The 23,620-nt window shown below is 48.2% G+C and overlaps 1 protein-coding gene and 1 pseudogene across 3 annotated transcripts; both read right to left on the bottom strand.

The window, feature by feature from the left end:
- Positions 1–23,329, bottom strand: part of LOC123120932 (uncharacterized) — a 70,200-nt pseudogene extending 46,871 nt beyond the window's left edge.
- LOC123122816 (myosin-12) lies at positions 7,369–17,170 on the bottom strand. Of its 3 annotated transcripts, none has more exons than XM_044543165.1 (40): positions 16,783–17,170; positions 16,535–16,663; positions 16,152–16,295; positions 15,913–16,058; positions 15,658–15,814; positions 15,509–15,567; positions 15,262–15,421; positions 15,027–15,176; positions 14,806–14,942; positions 14,579–14,725; positions 14,032–14,133; positions 13,882–13,939; positions 13,695–13,796; positions 13,567–13,604; positions 13,301–13,427; positions 13,051–13,221; positions 12,845–12,976; positions 12,661–12,767; positions 12,513–12,573; positions 12,232–12,409; positions 11,923–12,128; positions 11,727–11,846; positions 11,544–11,642; positions 11,244–11,459; positions 11,008–11,147; positions 10,809–10,913; positions 10,587–10,701; positions 10,430–10,486; positions 10,260–10,325; positions 9,974–10,144; positions 9,716–9,871; positions 9,224–9,430; positions 8,998–9,144; positions 8,811–8,881; positions 8,577–8,676; positions 8,432–8,488; positions 8,291–8,347; positions 8,126–8,206; positions 7,918–8,000; positions 7,369–7,808 (listed from the first exon to the last, which is right to left on the bottom strand). In XM_044543165.1, exons 1-40 carry the CDS (start codon positions 16,783–16,785, stop codon positions 7,682–7,684), a joined length of 4,689 nt encoding a protein of 1,562 aa, XP_044399100.1. In that variant the 5' UTR covers positions 16,786–17,170; the 3' UTR covers positions 7,369–7,681. The 3 variants fall into 3 exon arrangements, with proteins under 3 accessions (XP_044399100.1, XP_044399101.1, XP_044399102.1); XM_044543166.1 differs by having other exon boundaries at positions 10,436–10,486; positions 16,783–17,166; XM_044543167.1 differs by lacking the exons at positions 16,535–16,663; positions 16,783–17,170 and having other exon boundaries at positions 16,174–16,286.
- Positions 23,330–23,620: the final 291 nt, after the last annotated feature.

Genomic DNA, 23,620 nt, shown 5'->3' with positions numbered 1-23,620 from the left:
GGTTAATTATCTAGGTTAGTGCAAAAATTTAGTTAGGGCTTTGACAGAGAACTAGCTAGTTTAACTACTTTAATTAGGTTAATTATCTAGGTAAACTAGGTTAACTAGCTAGGTTAGTTTAAATAGCTAGGTTAATTAGGTTCGTTAGGTTAACAAGCTAGGTTAACTAACTAGGTTAATTAGGTTCGTTAGGTTAACAAGCTAGGTTAACTAGGTTCGCTAGGTTAGAGGAAAAATTTATTTTAGAGCATTAGGTGAGAAGGGTTAGAGAAATGGAGTTCCTTTGCAATTTAATTGGGTTCTGTCCTAGGCAGAGAAGCGTTAGAGAAAATAATGTGTGTGTGTGTGTGTGTGAGAGAGAGAGGAATAGCTAGAACAGAATTTGGGTTCTGTCCTAGGCAGAGAAGTGTTTAGTGAGGTCATTTTGCAAAGGTTTTTGATTTTTGAAAATACCACTATTTTTCTAGGAAAAAAAATTAGGCAAATTTTATTTTAAAGATGATCCTTCCTAGACTTTTATTGTTGATTTTATCTTTTCATTGAAGTGGTCATGTTATATCTTTTCATTGAAGTGGTTCGATTGTGCCCATGTGGCCTTTTGTTGTTTCCAGGGAATGAAGCGCGGGTGGCCTATGTTTTGCCGGAATGTTGATTCATTTTCGTTCCGGCAAATTTCAGGTGCTCGATTTGTCTACTTTTTAGCAAAGGTCATGCCGAAATTTTCCGTGAATTTCGGCATGACTTGTGCTACAAACTAGGACATATTGAGTGCCCGCGATTTGCCGCACCGGGAAGGAGTCAACGTTCTTGCAAAGCATAGGCCTTTTTTATGTCATTATTCATTTTATTAGGTCTAGAATTAATTGACTAGATTTAATCGTCGGAAACATGGCTAGCAACGATGAAGGACAGGGTTCTGGTGACTGCGACAACGTCTACCTGGCGGTAGAAGAATTTTTGAGGGAAGCCGACGATCAAGAGTTGATGTTGCTGGGTCCACCTGTCACATCGGAGATTGAGACCGACATCGAGACCGGCGCTGAGACTGAGACCAGCATCGAGACCGGCGCTTAGACTGAGACCGGCGCCGAGACTAGCGGAGCCGGTATAGAACCGAAAGCAAAGAGGCAACGGCTTCCTAACAAGCTCAGGACTACTAGACCGGTGGTCACGGAGGTGGACGACGGCAATTTTGAGCCAAACGCGCCCCAGGAAGCGCGCGCGTGCTGGAATCAAATAGGCTGCATCATACGGACAACCGCCACCATCAACGATGAGAAACTACAGAAGATAGATAATATGAGGCCCTCCCTCCTAAAGAAGCTGCACCAGATATTCTTGTTCCCGGGCCGGAATGAAAAGGATAATAAAGATCCAGATAAGGACCCAGCAATGAATAAGATAAACAAACACACCATGACCAAGTTTAGCGACGCGTTGGCTGCCTGGAAATCAAGGGTGAAATATTGGATCGTCAACAAAAAGGAACCCTACTCCGAGATTGTAAAGGATAATCCGACAATCACGGCAGAGCACTTTGAAATATTCAAGGATGCTTGCGAGGCCGAAGCTGCAAAAAAAAGTCGAAGTACATGAAGGGGCTTCAACAGAGGAACATTGGGTGCCACCACCTCGGAAGCCGTGGTTACGGCGGGAAGAGGTCCATATGGGCCAAGGAGGACGCGGAAGCCGCGAGTCTGGGCATCCCAGACCCCTTGGCAGAGTTCACCGTCCCGCAGGAGCGTGACGTCCTCAGGGCCCGGCACCATTGGGACCCAATGAAGAAGGTTTTCGAGACGAACGCGGTCACCACGGAGTTCATGAGACTGCTGGTAATTTTAGTTTCTGATCAATTTGACTGCACGTTAGTCATTTTGTAAACGATCCTTGTGCTTTTTGCAGAGAGAGCAGCACAGGATTGCGGCCGAAAACGACTCACCGTCTGAGGCATTGCCGAGGCCCAAGTGGGACACTCCATTCAACCGGGCGTTGAACATATTGAAACGACTCCCGGTGGAGACTCGACCGTCGTATGGATGCGTGCACGGTGTCGGAGACAGCGCCACGTGGAAGAAGTACTACCGTGAGACCACGGAGGAGAGAAAGGAAAGACGGAGGTTAACTGAAGAAAACATCGACAAGAAGGTTGAGATTGCGGTTGAGAAGAAATCATCTGAGACAGTCGCAACAGCGGTAGCTGCCGCAAAACAGGTGCTTGTAGATATGTCTACTTCCTTGGTTCCGGCCGTTTTCAATTGGAGCAGGCAAAATCCAGAAAAAATGTAGCGGACTTTCCCCTTGCTGACTTCTTGGGGAGCAGCTCGACTAGCGTTGCACCAGCACCTGCTCCCGCACCGGCTCCTGCACCGGCTCCCGCACCGGCTCCGGCACCGGACGTGCTCGGCGGTTCTTCGTCTTTGGCTGAGCTCGACGCCCTCACGGTATCTGTCACACGGCCCGCCTTCAATAAATGTATAATCTCACGTTTTCGTTGCCTTTCGGATGTCTCACGTCGCAGACTTTTCTTTGCAGGCCGACGAAACCCCGTGCACCATATTGTACACCATCGGCGACCAGAAGGTGGACGTGGGGAAGGCGACGATAATGGAGCCGAAGGAACCATTGTTCCACAGCTGGCCGATCCCCCCGGACGTCTTCAAGGTTTCAGTGGCCAGTGTCAAACCGGGCCACGAGAATTTGGCTCCTTTGGTACTAGTGGGGGATGACGACGAGACCCCGCGGCGGCTTGGTGATTGTTGCAATGGGTGGGTCCTGTTGTGGCCAAAGAGTCTGCTTCATCTGGAGGCGGCCGGGAGCACACCCACGAGCACGCAATTAGGTATGAACATCAACACCTCACCTACCCAATTAGAGTCGGCTGTCGTGCCGGGTGATAGCGGAGGGGGTGAGGAAAAGGCTCCATTAGTCGCTGGTGATGTCGCCATAGATGAGGATGAGGATGACGATGGCACTCAATAGTATGTCAATACTGGCGCCTACTTAGGGTTTGAGCGTCATGAGTCGGTGCCTGAATTGCCGTCTCCGGAGGCTGAACGTATTATGGACGACCTTCCGGTAGTAAAGAAGTCTAGGAAGAGACCGAGGAAAGGCAAAAAAGCTGATTCTATGATCCAGCCGCCTCAGCAGCCTCGGGTTCAAGACCATATAGATATCCCCGGTGCGGATAAATGGCATATCCCCGGTCAACCAATCCTACTTGCAGCAGCGCTAGGGGCCAGATTCGGCGATCTAAGGAGACTTCATGACGATGTGCTGCGGATAGAGAAAGGCCTCATCGCCTCGAAAGATCCAGGATACCCACTCTACGTGGTTAACATTCCGCGGCAATTGTCGTACGTCGACACATTCCCCGCGGAGAAGTTCTTCCTTCGATTCGATTACATATTCGACATGTTTCACGTGAAGAAGCTGGATTTTACGTTTGTCCGCCTTTATGCTTTGCACATGAACCACATCATCGGGGTTGAGCAGATACCTCATATCTGTGTCGCTGACCCGTACTTCATGCACGAGGGCTTCTTGGGAGTCTGCACAAAGCACCGTGAATACGCGAGGGAATACATCGTCAATTTCATGCTCGCCAATAAGGACAAGGAGGCGATTCTCGTGCCTTATCATCCCCTGTAAGTCATCCGCGCGGATATCCTTCCTTCGATTTCAATCATTCATTTGCACGGTGGAGGCTAATTAATTTGAGGTGTACTTATTTTGCGCAGCGGCGGGCGCGCCGTCCTGATCATCCTCTACCCCCGATACTCCCATGCTCTTTACTTGGACTCGTCGAAGAACATTAACAAAAATGATTACACCCACATCAAGTCTGTTCTCGACAGTGCTATGTTTTACTACGACGCACGGGGTGGAAAGGTCAAGGACAAGAAGAGAAGGGACGGCAGGCCCGCCTTCGGCCATAAGACCGACTTCTGCTGCATCCAGCAACCGAGTGATTCTCTTAATGATGGATTCTATGTCCTACACCACATGCTGGAGTACAGACTGGATCACCAGAACCTTCGCATGTCACCTACATCCGGCGATGCCCATTCTGCAATGGGCAAAGAACATAGGAGATATCGAGGATCATCGACTTCGAGCTGAGTTCTATCACATCCAGCGCGAACTTGCTCAAATCATCATGAAGGAGGTCGTCGGAAAAACAGGGATGTTCTACGAAGAAGGACAAATGTCGCGGGAAGACGTCCGAACACGGGTAGCCGCTCAGCGTCTCGACCTGAAGCCTTTCACTAGGCTCGGGGACTATCTCCCTGACTTGGATGGATGGCACTACATGTTGGAGTGATTGTCGATATATGACAATGTGTCCGTTTGGTCCATACTTTCTATATGACGAAACTTTGAGTTATGCACGACGAAACTTTATTTGTGATGTAATTAAACCGTCCTCCTCGACTAGCGACGATCACTCTAGTTAGGGCATTTTGGGTACGATCAACTTTGTTATTTATGCTTATGATATGTTGCTTCTATTTTTGCCAAGTCTGTCTCTTTCTGTTGCTCAACTATATATATTGCATATCATCGACTCATGTGACGATGCAGGTGCATAGATCATCGATGGCGAAGAAGTGCTACGCTAGGAGTATATATACGACGAGTGGCCGGAGTGTTAGGCCCAGGTGTACCGGTTTCCGGTTTTCGAGCGACAGGCAGTAGTTAGTTTAGGTTCACGCTAATGCGAGAGAGGGATACGAACTCGTATACTGCATAGTTCCGCTCTCACTCAAAGTGATAGCTCTTCTCGCGTATATCATTGTTTAGATGGATGACGATGTAGTTGCAAGTAATCGAGACTTGTATCGCTATTTTTCGAGATGATGACGAGAGACCACTTTGTGTTGGATGATGATTATGATGATGACATGATTTGATGAGACTATTTGTATGTATATGCTATGATTACATTTATATGTGTGTAATATGCTAAAGATTATTGTATAAAGCCTATTCAAATACAAAACAAATACGCAGAAAAAAAACAGAAACTAATAAAACTAGCAGTAGCGAGGGGAACAAAGTTAGCAGTAGCGCTTCCTGCTAAAAAGCGCTGTAGATATTAGCAGCAGCGCTCTACACTAAAGCGCGCTACTGCTAGCCATGTATAGCAGTAGCATGGGACGACAGGCGCTACTGCTACACGTTAGCTATAGCGCCTTATCAGTAGCGCGTCGTCCCGCGCTACTGATAGGCAAAATACCCGCGCTACTGCTAGGGTTTTCCCTAGTAGTGCGACCCTGCGCGGAAACATCCGGCCAAGGTAGCGGCCCAGCGGCCAGGGACGGGGATGCCTGCTGGATAGCCACCGCGCGGCGCTCGAACGCGCGGGCGTAGTACATGGCCGTCTGAAGATCCTGGGGTCCCCGAAGCTTCACGTCCACGCGGATGTGATCCGGAAGTCCACCGACGAAGAGGTCAGCCCGCTGCTGTGCCATCATGCCTGACACGTGGCATGCCAGGGCCTAGAAATGGTCGGCGAAGTCCTGAACCGTGGAGGTGAAGGGAAGGCGGCCTAGCTCTGCCAGGCGGCTCCTGCAGATCGGTGGCCCAAAACGAAGGAGGCAGAGCTCGCGGAAGCGCTCCCAAGGGGGCATGCTGCCTCGTCCTGCTTGAGGGCGTAGTACCAAGTCTGTGCCGCGCCGCAGAGGTGGTAAGAGGCGAGCCAGGTACGCTCCGAGGCGAGGGTGCGTTGCCCGCGAAAGAATTTCTCGCATTGGTTGAGCCAGTTGAGGGGGTCTTCCGTGCCGTCATAGGTGGCGAAATCCAGTTTGGCAAACCGCGGCGGTGTCTGAGTCGGAGCGCCGTGGCCGACTGGCTCGGAGGTGCGAAGCAGCGAGGATTGGGGCTCCCGGTCAGTATGGCCGCGGCCCGTGGAGTGCCCCGCCGAGCCGGAGGGATCGCCGAACTGCAGAGTGGGTACCGGCGGGTCTCCAGCTGACGTGTAGACGGGTGGCGGCGATGATCCGGTCAGCCAGGCCGGTATTGGGGACAACGACGGCAGGAAGCGCACTTGCTGGATCGGTACGCCTCCTTGCGAGGGTGACCTGGGCCCCGTGCTGGGCGTTTGCGGGGCCGGCAGCTGCGGCTGCGGCAGCATGGACCCGGGTGGCGTGGGGGGCGCAGCGAGGGCCGGGGCCGGCCACTGTGGCCATTGACGCGCGGCAGCAGGCTGCGGTGGGGTCGGTAGCTGGGGCTGCGGCTGCCCGGACCCAGGGGGCGTCGGGGGCACGGCGATCGCCGGAGCCGGCCACTGCGGCCAGTGGGGGGCGACGGCGGCTGACCGGGCCAGTGGTGGTGTAGAGGCCCAATTGGCGCCGTGGTGGCCGCGTACCAGGGCAGGATGGCTGGCCCGGTCGCGGCGGCCGACTGCAAGGGCGGCGGCTGCCTGTAGGGCCCAGCCAGGTAGAGGCGTATGCCCTGGACGTCGGTGACGAGGTCGTTGAGGACCCCGGTCATCTCCGCCGGCGAGTAGATGGCGACGGGCGACGCGGTGGAGGGCGGCGGCGTCTGGCCGGTGGAGGCGCCGGCGGTGGAGTCCAGCGGCGCGGTGGGGAGGGCCAGCGGCGCGGTGGTGACGGGCAGCGGCGGGTTGGGTGGTGATGCAGACATGATCGGAATCGAGCTACCTGATACCAAGGTGTTAGGAGCTAGGGTTCTACCAAGTCTAGGCCGGAGGTTGTAGGTGAAGGAGGGAGCTGGTCGTGGACGATCTCGCGACCGCCGGCAGTTGGGCGCCGTCGTGTGTGAGGAGACAGCGGCTGAGAGGGAGATGGCGCAGGGGAGGAGGCGGCTAGGGTTAGGTCTCCTGGCTCCCTTAGGGAAGCCGAGCAAATATGATTACTTCTTGCTTGATTAGATTGATACATCTCCTCTCCTTATATAGAGAGGTTTACTTGACTCCTAAGAAACGATCCTAATGACGATAAAATAATTGAGCTAAGCCCCTAATAACGATAAGATAACTTGGGCCACAACCCACTGGGCTAAGCCCCTAATATCCCGGTCATAACAGCAATTGCAATGAAGGGGTGTGCGGTGCCGGTGCAAATCATCATAGCCAGAGCATGCAAGCGCCGCAACCACCGTGTTGACACACGAATCTTAATCATGTTTCATACCGTGCCAAAATCTGGTCTCAACACACCGGTCTCCTCCTAATCCAGAAACGCAGAGAGAGACGGGTCGAGAATAAAACCCGGAGACACAAATTTCAGAAAGAAAAGAAAACCCGTTTCGCAGACTGCTGGTGTGTACATTTTTCACAATGTTAATCCCAGAAATACCCACATCATAAGGAAGACTACCAAATGCACTTGGCTAAAAATGAGAAACTTACAATCAGAAAGTGTTGTCATTGAATTCATCAGTCGGGATAATCAACATATGTACTTTCACAAAAGAATTACAATGTTTCCTCTTTCACACTATCAATACCAATCAAAAGAATGCTATCAAACTCTTCTATATTTCCCTTTCTCAAAATATACTTCCCACCCGACCCAACCCAAAATTGCAAGCTGGAGACCGAAACAAACCAAACGCCAAACTATGCACTCCTATATATATAAAAAAAAAAATCTTCACTGCCCAGGAACTTCACAAAAACTGGTACCTGTCCGTATTTTCCTTTATATACGTAATGTAATCAGTCTGTATGCTGTTGCAGAAGAAAGTGAAACTGGGAGTTCTGCCGCAGTAGTGGTGGCGGCTCCACGTCAGTCGGGTTGATGTCGAGCATCAGTCGCGCTATATCGTCCAAGGATATCGGTATGCTGCAATGCCGTTCATATGGGTGGGTGTTAGATCGATGGCAACTGTTGTGATTTTAATTAATTATGCGCCCCGTCACAGATTACATCTTTGCGCCGGTACTGAACATACCTTGAGTCGTCATCTAGTAAGAAAGAACTGTTCGGAGTAGTTATCGAGTCATCTGTCGTCATTGTTCTCATGTTTCCAATTACCTGAAAACATGCCCATTCTTGTCATGAAACAGGAAAGAAAATTTTGTACCTTTGTTTTCTATCACATCATGTTAATGCTGTTTGAAAACGGAAGCACGTATATTCTAGCAAGGACTCTCGCTTACCTCTTGGGATAGACCTTGTGCGCCGTATTTATCATCCCAGAACATCGTTCCGATGCGATATATTTGGCTGATGCTCAGAACCTGCCAACAAAATACAAATATTTGATATTGGATGGGTTTGCCAAAATTTCAAGCATCTATAACTTTGTCTTGTTCAGGACTTACGGGGCAAAGCTCATCAGTGATTTCCTCCAGTGTCTTGTGCGATTTCTGATGCAAAACCTGCAATGTAATTTCATTTAGTAGGTCGGCCGTAGACAGATGGAGCATCTATAATGGTCAATAAGAGCATCTTCTCAGGCATACCAGGAACCCAACTGCCTGCCTTATGTGTTGCAGTTCATCCCAAGATGTTCCTGCATACTGGATTACAGAAATACATTTTAGTCTGGTGGCTTTCTGCTGATTAGTATGTTCCTTGCTGAAATTACTCATTCTCTTTTTACTTCACCTCTTCGGTTGTTCTAGAGCACCACTGCTCCAGTTCCTGTAAACCAGCCTTCAAGAATTCTCCATTGCTAAAGGAGCAGCATTCACGCCGAAGTAGCAAACTGAATGAAGAAAATATTTTTTGCTATAGTTCAGAATCAAAACATTTTGTGAAGCGTCTACAAATAATGTCTCAAATGACAGTGTGTAGTTAAGCAGAGTTAATCTGAGATAACTTGTACAGGACTGGCAGTACCTGTTGAAGAGTTGAACGTTCATAAATGCAAATACTTGACTGAATGTTTTCCTAATTATCATTGGAGGTACCTACAAATCAAAGTTGAAAAAGGAAAAATCTTCAGCATAATCAGAAATTGTTATGTATTTCCTGACAGGAAGACAACTGAAAACGAAGCTGCAACTCAAAACAAAGCTGCACTCACATAATTATTGTTCATCGTTTCCAGTGTATGATTCAGGCACTTAACAATGTTTTGCCAATGCACACTTGATGCTTGCCTTGATAGTGCACTAGAGTGTATACTTTTCAATGATCCTCGAGATGCTCTTACACGACCAGCTCTTGGAGCCTATGAACATTGGCAAATGTTATAAAAATTGTATGGCTTTATACAAAGATAGCATGGAGATGCCTGAGCCTTGAGGTACCTGTATGCAGAGAGTCAGTATTGCACTTATTTCCCTTTTCAGGCTATCTCTCATCGTGCCATATATCTTCTCGACATATGCTGTTAACTGTTGCTTGAAACGTACAGCTGGATACTTAGCCTCTATCATTGATGTAGTGTCAGCCCTTCCTACCATTCCACTGTATCCGTTTGAAATACCTAATCCCGATGATGACGATCGAGCATTCTGAAAGTGCAGATTTTGGCGCATGTAAGCTCATTTCCTCACAAATGTAGGAGATTTTTTCTCCCAATTGCATACATGAAACTGGTAAGACATAGCAGTTCAATATAAAAAAAGAAAAGAAAAAGAATGAGCACCAGGAGCTGCGTCCTGATGCCCACCAGGTAAAACTCCAAGACGTAAGCTAATATTTTATGATGTGATCACAGATCAATGGTACTAAATGAATTTGACATCTCAATCAAGAACTTCTGTTTATGCAGAGCAAAAGTCTGGAAGGGAACTTACCTGCACCATTCTATTGAATAGGTTGCCTGTTGCAGTCCTGCTGCGATTTGGTACTTTAGTCGATGAACTGCTAGCTTTAAGAGTATTTTGTAAAAGGTAGAGGAGGGTTGATGTTGTCGACAACCAATAAGCTAGTTCTCCAGAACTTTCAGCATTCTGTGCATGTATTTAGCTAGTGAGTTTCTCGACAACTTGCTTACCAACTTTCTTATGTCATTGCATAGGAAAAACTGTATACTTATTGATGGGAATCACAACCTCAACAGATGACCTAATTGTATGGATGATACGGTCAAATATGTTTGTCTTTTCTGCTTCAAATGAGTGCCAGTGAAGGAGTGATTTGTAGACAATACATGCTGCAGCTGGTCTTCTGTTGTCATATCTCCTGTCTTCAGCCAGGCTTTTGATAAGGATATCATGATTTTCCTGTGAAGAAGTGAAGGTAGAATAATTGAAAAAAAATGAACATGCACAATATCTGTTAATTAAATACATGAAACTAGTTCACACAGTGAAATTAAAATATCAAAGAACAACTTACTTGCTGTCGGTCCGTCAGTGACTGTTGTTTGCTTAAATTCTTTATTGGAGGAACAACCACCTCCTCCTGCAAGCAAAGCATATGTCCACATTAATCCGATGTCCTACTTGAGTTTTGTTTCTTTCTATCTTACAGTATGTTTGTTGGGTATCACGAGTTATAGTACATACACTAACCATTTTAGGTTCTCCAAGCTGGTGTCCATTCTCGAGAACCTGATGGGAGTTCTAAAATTTAATACAAATGTTAGTGAAACTTTGCACTTCTGAAATATGGTTGTAAAATCCAAAAAAGTATCTTATTAAACTTTCATTAATGGAATTTTACCTTCATAACTGATGGCTGAATCACTTCAGGATTGACTACTGCTTGAACAGCTGGTGCAGGATTGCTGCAGAGCACCTGATTCTCTGACTCCAAGATGGCAATCTTGCTTTCCAGACTAGACAAATCATTAATTGTAAGTATTAAGTTATGATGCTTTCACGTAGGCAAGCGGTTAAGAACGAAAATATGAGGCATACATATATACATATTGTAAAATTTTACCTCTCTATTTGTTTTGTCTTATTATCATCATCTGCTGATGCAAGCAACGATTGCTGGCGTAGAACGTGGTTTTCAGATTCCATGTTAGATAAATTTGTCTCAAGCCTGAATCATATATCACAAGTCAGTGAATGGATATGATATTTAATCTTTACAAGTCGAATTTGTCCGAACTCCAAAGCTATACACTCATTAGTACCTAGCAATCATCTCTTGGAGTTCATTAATTTTGGAGTCCCGTTCTTGTGCCTCACGTGACAATTCGTCAGACTGTTTTTGAATCTCAAAAAGCTTCTTCTCAAGATCTTCAGCCTTCGTTCTAAACGTACCGAGCTCAGTCTGGATTAAAATAATGGAATGTGAGAATTTCCCTATAGAATAAAATGGTGAATATTCCTTTTGAGTAGAGTTGTGGAACCTATTGGGTATTCATACCTCAAGTTCCTCGTTTTGACTTGTCAACAACTCAACTTTTGCGTTATCCACCACTGGCACCTCTACAATCTTTGGTGGTGCCTGTTCAATTGCTAACTTTGCAGCTTCTTTCTCATTTATAATTGCTGCATGGGCTTGCTCAAGCTTTTCTTGCATTTCTTGCAATGCAGATTGTAACTTCGTAATTTCTTGACCCTTGGCTACCTCAAGGTCAACCTACCAACATACATAATTTAGCAAACTCATTGGTGTCCAAGCAACATATTAAACTTTACAGCAACTACTATGTTTGTGAGTTACCCTCAAATGCTTCTCAACATCTAATCTCCATGTGAGTTCCTCAACTCTCTTTTCCAGCTTGTCTTTTGCTTCTTTAAGTGCACCATTATCTCTTGCTTCCTGTTACATGCTTATACTTTAGTTTAAAATGCATTAAAATACACATGAATGAATTACGACTTCCCAATCTGAAATTGGACATACCATTTTGAGCTTCCGAAGTTCCTTCCTTGCAACACGTCCCCTCCACGAGCACTGGAGAATTAGAGAAGCTCTTTTTTGCAGTTTGTAAGCAACATAGGCTTTGTGTTGGCGCCATCGAGTCTGGATCCACAAAGTAGTTAAGTTTCGGTTGATTATTAAATTACCTCTGTACCTTGGTTCACATAATAATACAAACCTGGATGATGATGGTCGCTTTGGTCTCTCTTCTGAACCTGTGCTCCTTACGAGCAGCCATTGCACGTAATCCTGTCTGTATTGTTATTGATGATCTGTATATTTGCAGGTAAGCTTTCCAGGCAGAATGAGTACGGGTGTGCTTCTGTATTGTAATTGCAGCAGCGACTCTTCTCATGTGCTCAAAAAGCTTTCTAGCTAGTCGTGCTGTGCCATTTCATTAGATTGTATGTCAGTTCAAGTCAGAACTAAGTAAGAAGTACTTCTATCCAAGGCATGAAGTACCGAACGCGAAGGAGTGAAGAAATACCTCTCCAGAACTTTTGAGTTTGAATGGAAGCCTTTTTTAAGCTGACGAATTCCTTTCGCATAAGATGCGTTCTTATACGCCTCTGGATAAGTCGCACAGCATTGGCCAATACTTCTGCTCTTCTAGCATCCAGCTCTGCCATCTGGCCAGCTCTTAGGAATACCTTTGTTTTCCCTATCTGATAAAGGAAAGGGTATGCATAGTCAGTTTCAACTGTCAAATACATATATGATAGATACAGTTTTTATGTTTCACAACTTCCCATTTTCACTGTAGGTTACCTGGTATCCCTTCAATCCCATTTTATCACATATTGCTGCGCAAGCTGTCTTCTCGTCAGAACTGCAAAATAGTTACAGAACAAGGGCATATTTAAATTGATATATTTTACTTGATTTTCATCTCCTTATCAATTCGCAGCATCCATACCTGTCCACAAGCTCTGGTGCAAGCACTCCGAATCGATCAATGAACTCATCAAATGTTCTCTTCGTTGGATAGCCAGCACAACTGATCCGGATTGCTTCCAAAACACCCTGCGCCATGAGCCATGAATACGATGAATTTCAATTAAATTCAATGGAGCACAAAACATGAAAAATAAAATACATACCCCACATCTCAATTGATTCAAGACATTGTCGTTCTCGAAGATGCCAGGTTTCAGTACAGTATTAGGCTTCACACATCTAATGTAGTGTGGTTCTGTCGTGCTCAATGTTTCCATCAGGGCTTGGAGTTGTTGCTACACATATTATGGAATATAGGTTAATGAGTATTCCACGGCTAAAGAAGAGATTTAGCTCCAATATGACACACCTTAAAGCGAGTACCGATGGAAGAGAATTTGGACTGTTTAGAACTTTCCTCTGGTAATGGAGGAAAGAGATTTGCAACAAAAGAGCACCTTGACGAATTTAGTAGAGCTTGATGTTCAGCGACCACATAATCTTTGTTCTTGTCAAGAAAATAATCGGCTTGGTATGTGACCTGTCAAGCAGAATAGTTTGTGAAAACTCCTTACTGGTTATATATCTAATTATCATACTATCACTGAACTAATGCTTACATCTCCTGCGTAGTGGTTGATTGTGAAGGCAGTCCTGGCAAGTTTAGGCTTACTAAAGCGCTTATGTGATTTGTACGTTTGATACATCTTTTGTGCAAATGTCTCGTGAGTGGACTTCGGAAACATGCTGCATCATCGATAAGCATGTCAAATACTTGCATTTGCCTTCAGTTTGCATGCGAGGAAAAGTATCCTGTGTATTCCATAAAACTAAATCTGGAATGACAGTCAAAGAAACTTCATTTTTGGGTCAAAACATCACATACCATGCCTCATCCAGGAGGGCAATTATTCCTCCAGGTTTCTGCAAGAAATATTTAAATGTTATTGATAAGTAGATACTTGATTCATCTGTTAAAGTTCACATACAACTTATGATATTCAGAGGCATTACCTTCTCAATCAGGTCCAGCACATCCTGATTGTCCACAAATTCCACATAGCTCCAGTCTATTTCATCCCTTGTATACTCTTCTTGCTCCATCTTGAATACGTGCTGCCGAAGGAATACACATATTTATGTAGATATTAAATACACATTTCAAATCATTTTCGCTTAGCATCTATAGGTCTTAGCTAACCTGATTGAAGTGCTGCTGCAATTTCTCATTTGTCATGTTGATGCACAGTTGCTCAAAACTGTCAGATGAGCAGAAAGTAAATCATGTTTCGAAACTGAATTAATATCATACTTGCACTTTTGTAGTGTAACGAAGGTAGTAATGGCAAACCTGTTGACCTTGAAACTCTCAAATCCATAGATATCCAGCACTCCTATTATACTTATTGCATCAGGATCTTGACCAATCGAGTTATTGATCTTATCCACAATCCTGTTAACCCAGATAAGAAAAACCTTTCTGGTTAAATGGCATACATTAGGGATGAAAGATAAAAGTATAAAGTGCTAAATTTATTAGTTTTTACAAAAAAAATTAGGAACCGGTAGGAGCGCTGCCTTTTTAGTAAGAAGAAATTAGATATATATGAACAAACAGGTGGGCATGAACATGCCAAAACCCCTAGGTAGATAACGCTCGACTACTCCTGAATAAGCGCAACGCTCGGGGATCCCAGGCAGAAAGCCATGCCCCACTGGACGATTTCGTCATATGCGCAATGGGCGATCTCCACTAGTTTTATTAGCATTTTACTACATTCATAATAATATATTTTGGTCTGTACACATATCTGGCAATCTGGTAATACTGATAAGAAGTAACACTTGATATTTTTTGCTTGTTTGATGCATTAATGAATATAATAATTCACCCTTACCAGTCGAATAGTCGTGAATACACTGTCTTTGCCAAGGCATCACGACTCTGTAGAGCAGAATCTGGATCGAGGGGTTTTGTGATATTTCCATCAGGTGTTACAATAACACGCTGACAAAGAGAGTCTTCAAGCAACTTCTCGTCACACCTAAGATAAAATATGTACTTGAGTAATACCATAAAAATGCAGATCACCAAATATAAACCACTGAAAGAAATTAGACATACATTAGCAGTTCTGCCACTATTTTCAGGTGATTGATTGATTTCTCATCCCTCAACCTTGATGAATCAATTTCTTTCCCTTTGGAGAAATTAATGTTTCCTAGATGAAGGATTGCCGCTACTACTCTGAAAATTGCATCCTTGAGCAGTGAAAGAGATTAATTAGTTCTAGGCCCAGCAATATCGTTACTACTCATTTCAAGTCTCGTTATAGTTTCAAATACCTGCTCTTCTTGAGAAATTCCAACTATATCCATTGCATTTCTTGTTTCTAGGTATTCTCTTGCGTCGTCCACATTAGCTACTTCATAGCAGCTTGTTTGGTTCAGGTAATGAAATGATCGTGGGTTTCCCACCTTAAACCTTTTTACGTCCTGTAATTAGTTAAACATCAAGAAGAAGTCTTTGGACCATGCAGATATGATAAGTGCTGTTTAGGCGCAGCTTGTTTAGAGTTACCTCCGGCGGTGCAGAGCATAGCATGTAAAAGCAATGGTAATTCCGTTCAGGATCAGAGACCTGGCATACTCGTGATCGTTCAAGGAGGTATGTGCGAACGGCCGCACCAGATATCTTCCCGTATTTGTCGAATTGGATTTCAACAAACTTACCGAAACGACTGAAAAACATCGACATGTTAAGTATGAAACTTAAAAAAAACATTTGCTGCTGAAGCATACTTGTAATTGTTAATTCAAGAATCCACCTTGAGTTGTTGTTCTTCACCGTCTTCGCATTACCAAATGCTTCCAGTACTGGGTTAGACTGAGTATTGTACAAAAATGGAGAGTTAGTTGAACGTTCTAGAAGGAAAGAGTGAGAAAGAAGATGAACAAAAATGCTGTGTTCTCCAACCTCTAGAACTTGTTGCTCAACGGTTCGTCCCTCAGTTCCAGACCTTCCTCCCATGAATGCAAGGTACCTCATGAGCATCTTCGTCGTCTCTGTCTTACCAGCGCCACTCTCACCGCTCACCAATATTGACTGGCTTCCATGTTCATTGATCATTGCCCTGAAAATTATTCTCAGCAATCAAGCCATGATGAACATCAGCCACAATACATTGAACTGGCTGACTGTCCAATGCCCACAGACTGCAATCGCACACACCTGTAACAAGAATCTGCAATCGCGAAAAGATGGGGGCTGAGCTCCCCGAAGGTGGCGCCTTTGTACTGCTCCATCATGTGCACGTCGTAGAGATGGGGCAGCCTCTGGAAAGGATTGACTGCAATCAAGATGTTCCCGGTGTACGTCTGTCGTCAGAATAGTTACCAGTGTCAGACAATCAGCTGAAATGGCTCCTGACTGGGAGAGAACATCAAGATGGACAATCCTGGATTACTCACGTATATCTCGTTAAGGCCGTACCGGCAAGCAAGGTTGTGCAGGACTCCCGGTTCATGGAGGTAAGCGAGCTTCGTCATGTCGTCCACTCCTGCCGGGGGCGCCTCCGTGTCTTTGGGGTATATGCTCGCGAGGCTGGCCACAACCTGAACCCATTGACGATTCAAAAGCTCATGTCATAAGCAGCATACATCGATTGGCAATCCAAAGCAACAGTAACTCGCGGTGGAAGCTCCATTCAGGCAATTCGACGAACAGTTGGTAGGCACTGCTTGAGAATTGCTACGACGAGATACCAGCTTGATTTGAAATCTGCGTCCTTGGTAGAACACTGGTGGTAAAGAGCAGAGAACAGGTAGAGATGAGAGGTGTGCCGTGTGCTCACCGTTTTGCCATTGGTGGTGGCGACGGTGACGTCGGCGCCCTTGATCCCGGTGACCTCGCCGTCGACCCAGGCCTCGTCGGGATCCTCCAGCCACACCTGCGAGCCGACGATGATGTTGACCGGAGTCCCCTGTCGTCGACCAAGAAACAAGAAACATGTCAGCTCGACAAACAGGGCCTCCCGAAGCAACAGCATCAATCACCGGCGTGAAAGAAGCTGGCTGGAATCGAGCAAGAAAGCAGGCTGACCATGTTGACAGATTCAGTCCACGGACGACGAACTCAGCTCAGCTCGATCGCCGGCGCCGGCGAATCTCCCCTCATGCGAGCACGGGATCAAACAAACTAAATAATACAGCAGCAGCTAGCAAGATCCCGCGAGCTGGAGTTGTTGCTGGAATGCGCACGCGAACAACTGGAAAGGGAGGAGATGGCAGCAGCCAGCCAGCAGCAGGAGGAAAGCAGGGGAAGGAAGGCAGGGGAAAAGGAATATAGTACAACGAAGGTGGTGGAGGCGGGGCGAGGGGTCGGAGTGGGGTGGCGGTCGCGGGGTGTGAGCTGGTTCAAGTCCCCCTTTTTGGTGGGAAAAGTCGGCACCGCTACGGCCACCCCGCGCTGGCGGCGCCGGTGCCTTCTCGCTTCCCCCGTCGATTTCCCCATTGGTGATCTGCTGCCGGAGTGCCACCGAAAGGGGCGGAAAAGAGAGGGGAATGAATGGTCCATTCCCTGGCCCCGGAGAGTATAGCGACGGCATGTCCTGTGTTGTGTTCACAAGAAGTCGTCCAAAGTGATTATCCGAAATTTATGATATCATCATCTATAGCGATGTGAGAAAAGGGTGAGATATCTTTGTCTAAACCTATCCTATAATGTTTATTCATGATGCTTATATTATAATTTCATGATTTTTATCTAATGGTTGTGCATAAAGTTATAAAGTTGGCCAACGCTCGGCCCAATCTTTCGGCCGGTCCGCTGCTAGCCATTCGATCTAAAAGTCACCAACCGTCAGATCTCAAAGCCCCCGCGTCGTCCTCCCCCTAGGGCGACTCGGGCGGAGCCAGAAACCTAGCCGCCGCCGCCGGAGGACGCCGCCGGGCTAAGCCCGGGGGCCGACGGCGGTGGCGGGGGATCTCCTCTCGCGCGCGTCTCCGAGGTGGGGCGGACCCCAAGGCGTGTGGTGGCGCAACCGATCTGGGATCTGCGGCGCGGCGGATGGCTGCAGCAGGCGGCGGGAGGCCGGCCCGTCCTGGCGGCGGGCGGCCCAGTCGCGGGCGGCGGCCAGGGCTGCGGGCGCTGCGGATGGCCCTTCGGGCGGCGGCGGCGGCTGCGGTCGGCGGCGGCCGGCTTGGCTGCGGTGGCGTGCGTGCTGCCTTCAGATCGGCAATGGCGGCGTGGAGGGCCTGGTGGTCTCGTCGGCGGCACCTTCGTTCAGATCTGTTCTGACCGGTGCAGCCGGCGGTGGTGGTCATCTCTTCCGTCAGAGGTGGTCGACCTGAGGCTGGGTGTTCGGATCTCGGGATCCGTCATCTAGCACCAGCTGCGAGTCGGGGAGACGTAATTTTCGGTGAAAACCGAGCCGACGGCGGGCGATGGCGGCGTTCCATGTCGTTACCTTGATGAAGGCATCGTCATGTGACTACCGTCGACCCACTCGTACTGCTCCGGGGGAAACCCTAGGATCTGGTGTTCCAGAGCGGATGATGGCGGCACTGCGGTGTCGTTTCTCTCTTGGGAGCATCGTTTGTGGAGCAGTGCTGGAAGTCAGAGGCAGGAGGTGGAGCGGCTTCGTCTTGCACGGAGCTTCGGTGGAGATGTCAAGTCATGCCTGATCGACAGGTGCTAAGCTTGGTCATGCCTGGTCGGCAGGTGCTACGCACGACAGATCCTCCAAGGACTTCAAGCTGTGTCGGCTGGTGGTACTTGGCAGCATGGCGCTGAGGTGTATCAGTGGCGACCGCGACGTGTTCAGCTGTTTGCGCGCAGGGAGGAGGTGCCGTTGGGCGCCGTGGTGGCGTCGATGATAGCTGGACCGAGCAAGGTTGATGCATCAGTACAGTTCTGAAGATGGAGCGGTGGCAATTGGCGGCGGCGGCCTCTGAGAGCACGCCGGACCAGTGTGTGTCCCAGACCCGGCAAGTGGCTAGGTTGGGGTCTCGGGTCTTAGATGTTAGGCTTGACTGCGATGTCTGTTTGGTATTAGGCCCAGGCTATCTGCGCCCCTTCATCAACTCGATAGGTGTAGCGACAGTTTGTTGCTTAGACGGCGGCTTTAGTCTTACTGTTGTATGACTTTGTAAGGTCTTATGAGAATAATTAATAAAGTGGCCGTATGCATCGCCCAGATGCAGAGGCCGGGGGTCATCCTCCTTTTCTAAAAAAAAGATCTCATGTCCTCTTCCTGTCCCTTCCCTGTCCTTCTTCCCAGCACGCACAAGGAAAAAAAACACAACAAGCACCATCGATTCATGCCCCCGCGAACTCGAAGCTCCGCTGGTTCCCCAACGCTCGTCGCTCGTCGTCTCAGTTGCAGCACAAAAAACAAAGAATACGCCAGTTTTGAAACCAAAAACACATAGTTCTAGCAAATAATTAATATGGCTCCAGCAAACAATAATGTGGTTTTCAGCAAAAATGCTATGATTTCAGCAAAACACATTGATATGGTTCCAGCAAAAAATTCATATGGTTCCAACAAAAAATTGCTATAGTTCCAGCAAAAAATGAAAAGTGGTTCCTCCGGAAAAAAGGTCAATGCAGCAAAAGAATTCATGGCGTCGCCGTTGTATCCGCCCCAGCACCATCCTTGCCGCTTGCAGGAACTCACAATGCTGGTTCCAGCAAAAAATCTGTGCAACAAAAATCATGGCACCCGCCGCCATGGTCGGCCGACACTATCCTCCCCTGCTGCAGCAAATCAAGAAAATGGTTCTAGCAAAAATCGGAAGTGGTTCCAACAAAAATAGAAAAAAACAGCAACTTACCACGGTCATCGTTGTCGCCGCCACCACCATCCTCGCCGGTTGAAGCAAATCCTGATGCCGGTTCCAGCACCGCGTTCTCACCAGATCCCAGTGTGTTCCCTCCGCGCGTCGCCATCGGCCTGAGGACGCAAACAGACTCCACAGGAGGCCAGCCGCTCAACGGCAAATGGGCACAGCTCGCCGCGGCCGTGGGTGCAGCTAGTCGCGGGGGCGTTTTATGGACTCAGCTCTCCGCTCGCGTCGGCTCCGGCACCCCTCAACCGCAATCACCGGCGCTGGTATTTCGGGGATTCAGAGACAGATTGAGAATGACGCCAGGGGAAGAACTGGATAGAGATGCTCGCGTGGGGGTGGGGATAAGATTTATGTGGTGAGCGGTGGTCAAGTAGTTGGGTGGGTCCACGTGCGTGCGCGTTACGCGGCGAGGGGACCGGCTCAGTTTCGGCCGACGCGCCGAAGCAAAATGTTTTCCTATAAAGTTAGGGAGCATTCTGCATCCTCCGCTCTGCAACTCCGGTTCAGAGCAGAGTGGCATGCAGTTATGATTTAGGGAAAGGTTAGAACCACCCTCCGCGCGCTCTGCTTTGTGGAGGGTTGCCGAACAGGGCCTTAAGACACCTCTCATCGCTCTTGTATCAGTTGCATGATTAAACCACCTAAGGGTATTTTCAACGGCGACCCGTAAATTTCCTTTCGTATTCGTCCGCGGACGGAGGACCAGTCCACCAACATGGATGCAGGAGGCCGCCATCCAACGCAATCATGTACCCCCGTCCGTGGATGCGTATGCGGGGGACCGCCATCCAACGTTATCCTGTATATGTCGGTCAGTAAAGGGCAATTTCAAATTCAAATGTACTCAAACCCACACACCGCTAGAGCAGCAGCCAGATCGCATGCCCGATCACAACCATAAAGAGGCAAGTTTTCTACCCGCGAGTTGGAGTTTTTACATGCTCGAATGCAAAAGAATATCAGTCCCGCGGTTGGTGCAATTTTCTGCTCTGCCGGACCGGCAATCCCAGTTGTCTGCTTCCCGATCAAGGTGTTGTCGCCACCGCGTTCTCATTCTCCGCCTACGCCAACTGATCTTTCTGCCGCTGCAACATCTGGTAGCAGATGGATTGCACGATTATTTTTACGTTGGCATCCAAAGAGTCCACATTGAAGGTCAACATTTTGGCGTCCTCCGCATTGGCGGCAATCTTTAACTTCTTTTCCTCAAGCGCGACCTTCCTCTCTTCGATCATGCTCCGCCTCTCTTCAAGCTTGAGCTTCTTGTCCATCGCCTCCATCAACGATTTGAACCTCTCCGCCTTTTTCTCCTCCTTGTTGCCCGAGCGCTTCAAGCATGCCCGTCTGGTGGCGTCCAATTTGAACCACTCTATACTGTGGCGCGCACGTCTGGCGGCGTCCACCACGAACGCCTCATCCGCCACAACCTCCATGCCGAACGCCACCACCAGACCCACTGGCGGCCAACCGCTCTTGAGCTTCTCCTCCTTTGTGGCCTTCGCTATGATGCGGCGAGTTTGCCATGTAGCCGAGTTGATCTTCCGGCTGAGCATTATGCTCGGATCCTCCGGCGCCTTCATCTCCGACAGGTTCTCTGGCGGTTCCATGCGTCAGCGGCGGAGGGAAGGAGAGAGTTGGAGAAAAGAGCGGGAATTGGGCGGAGAGCTACAGGGATGGAAGAAGAGAGTGGGGGATTTTGGCGCAAAAACGGGATGCTACAAAAGCGCGGGCTCCGCCTTCCTTTTGGGTGGGTCGGGGTGGCAGAGAGCGACGTTCCGCGTGTCCGGACTCCTGCAAATCCCCCCCTAGTTTGTCTCTGGTTTGCAGGAGAAAACACATCTGAACCGCCCTGGGGACTGATACAGACCCGCGTTGGATGGCGCAACACATCCGGACAGCGCGTCGCCCATTGGAGATGCTCACCTTCAATATTCTTTGCCTTTCTTATTAATAGGGTATGGATAAATTTGCTAAAAATGAACCTCTCCTATAGATGCAGGATAAATCTTTGCTCACAATGATTTTGCCTTCAAGGTTTAAAAATACTCCCTCCGTCTCATATTGTAAGACGTTTTTGACACTACATTATGGGAAGGAGGGAGTAAATTTTTTATTAATAGGGTCCACAGATAGATTTGCCGACACATGTGCGTCAATGTTGTCGCCGTTGACAACATGTAATGTCCCATGGTGAGCCTTTCATCTAAGAGCATCTCCAGCCGTTCGCCCCCACCCCCCCAAGGGCGAAAAATAGCGCCTCTTGGGGGCTTGCCGGCCCTATTTTCGGCGTGTGGGGGGGGGGGGGCTCCAGATCCCAGCCGCCCCCCAAATCCCCCCCCCCAGCCGCCGAGTTCCAACTCAGATTTGGCACAAATTCGTTACACTTCGGCACAAATTAAACAAAAAATAAATTTTTATCACATAGTTCATTACAGAAATCAATACAAATCAAATAGTTCAACGAAGCAAGCTCATAATTCAAATACAAATTAAAACACATTGAACTAGGCGTTGCCCTTGAGCCTCCGTAGGTGCTCCACCAGATCGTGTTGCAGTTCTTGATGCACCTATGGTTCTCGGATCTCCTGACGCATATTGAGGAAGGCAACCCATGCTGCTGGTACCTGGTGATCAACAACTGCAAGAGGACCCTACCTGAAATATGGTTAAGTGTCAAACACTGGCTCGTCCTGCTCACTCTCAATGATGATGTTGTGCAAGATGACACATCAATTCATCACCTCCCACATCTGAGATTTCGACCAGGTCAGAGTGGAGTACCTGACAACAGCAAATCGATATTGAACACACCAAATGCCCGCTCGACATCCTTCCTGCAAGCCTCCTGACACTTAGCAAAGTAGGAGTTCTTGCCTCCTGGCACAGAGTTTGAGATAGTCTTCACAAATGTTGACCATCTTGGATAGATGCCATCTGCTAGGTAGTATCCCTTGTTGTAGTGGCGCCCATTAACCTCGAAGTTCATCGGAGGAGCATGACCTTTAACAAGCTTGGAAAAGACATTTGAGCACTGCAGGACATTGATGTCATTGTGATTTCCTGGCATACTAAAGAAGGAGTGCCAAATCTAGAGGTCCTGTGTAGCTACTGCCTCAAGTACCACACTGCAAGCTCCTTTCGCGCCTTTGTACATCCCCTGCCAAGCAAATGGACGGTTTTTCCATGCCCAATGCATGCAGTCGATGCTTCCAAGCATCCCAGGAAATCCTCTTGCTTCATTTTGTGCTAGGATTCGAGCAGTGTCTTCAGCATTGGGTGATCGCAAGTATTGTGGTCCAAACACTTCCACCACTACCCTGCAGAACTTGTACAAACACTCAATGGTGGTGGACTCGGCCATGCGTCCATAGTCTTCATGTGTATCACCAGGAGCTCCGTATGCAAGCATCCTCATAGCCACCGTGCACTTCTGGAGTGAGAAGAATCCAACTGTGCCGGTGCAATCCTTCTTGCAAATCAAATAGTTGTCGAACTCCCGGATGGCATTCACAATCTTGAGGAAGATCTTCCTGCTCATCCGATAACGGCGCCGAAATACTTTCTCACCGTGGAGCATCAACGAAGTAGTCGGCGTAGAGCAAGCAATAGTCGTCCATTCGATGCCTCTGCTTGCTCTTGCGATGGCCCAGCGTCGAGCCACCTCGCCGTGACTTTGCATTCTTCGCGAACAGGCCTGCCAGAGCGGCAAGGATCATGAGGTGCTCTTCGTCGTTGGTGTCGGCCTCGGCTTCCTCCTCCATCAGAGTCGCAAACGCCTCCTTGTTGTCGGAGTCCATCGCCGAACACCTCGCGGGCGTGGTGGGCAGGTAGCTGCTGGTACCCTTGCCTGCGTGGTCGGAGTCCTGGAAAGCTCAGCCAGGAGCGGGATGGAGGCTGTTGCAGCGAAACCCTCTCTTTCCGGCGGGGGGGGGGGGGGGGGGTGGCCTTTCTAGCGGCGGAGCAGCGGCTGTGGGCAGGGAGGTGGCACCGGTATCGGCAGGGCGGCGAAAGGGGAGTGGCGTTCTGCCACACGCGGGTCGAGTCTAGGCGGGGAAAATGCGTTTCTCGCCTGATAGTGGTGGTCCACG

This window comes from Triticum aestivum, chromosome 5D, assembly GCF_018294505.1.
Source record: "Triticum aestivum cultivar Chinese Spring chromosome 5D, IWGSC CS RefSeq v2.1, whole genome shotgun sequence".
In the NCBI taxonomy this organism is placed as follows: domain Eukaryota; kingdom Viridiplantae; phylum Streptophyta; class Magnoliopsida; order Poales; family Poaceae; genus Triticum; species Triticum aestivum.
Note: the sequence above shows the minus strand (reverse complement) of the source record. Positions and strands in the feature narration are given on the sequence as shown.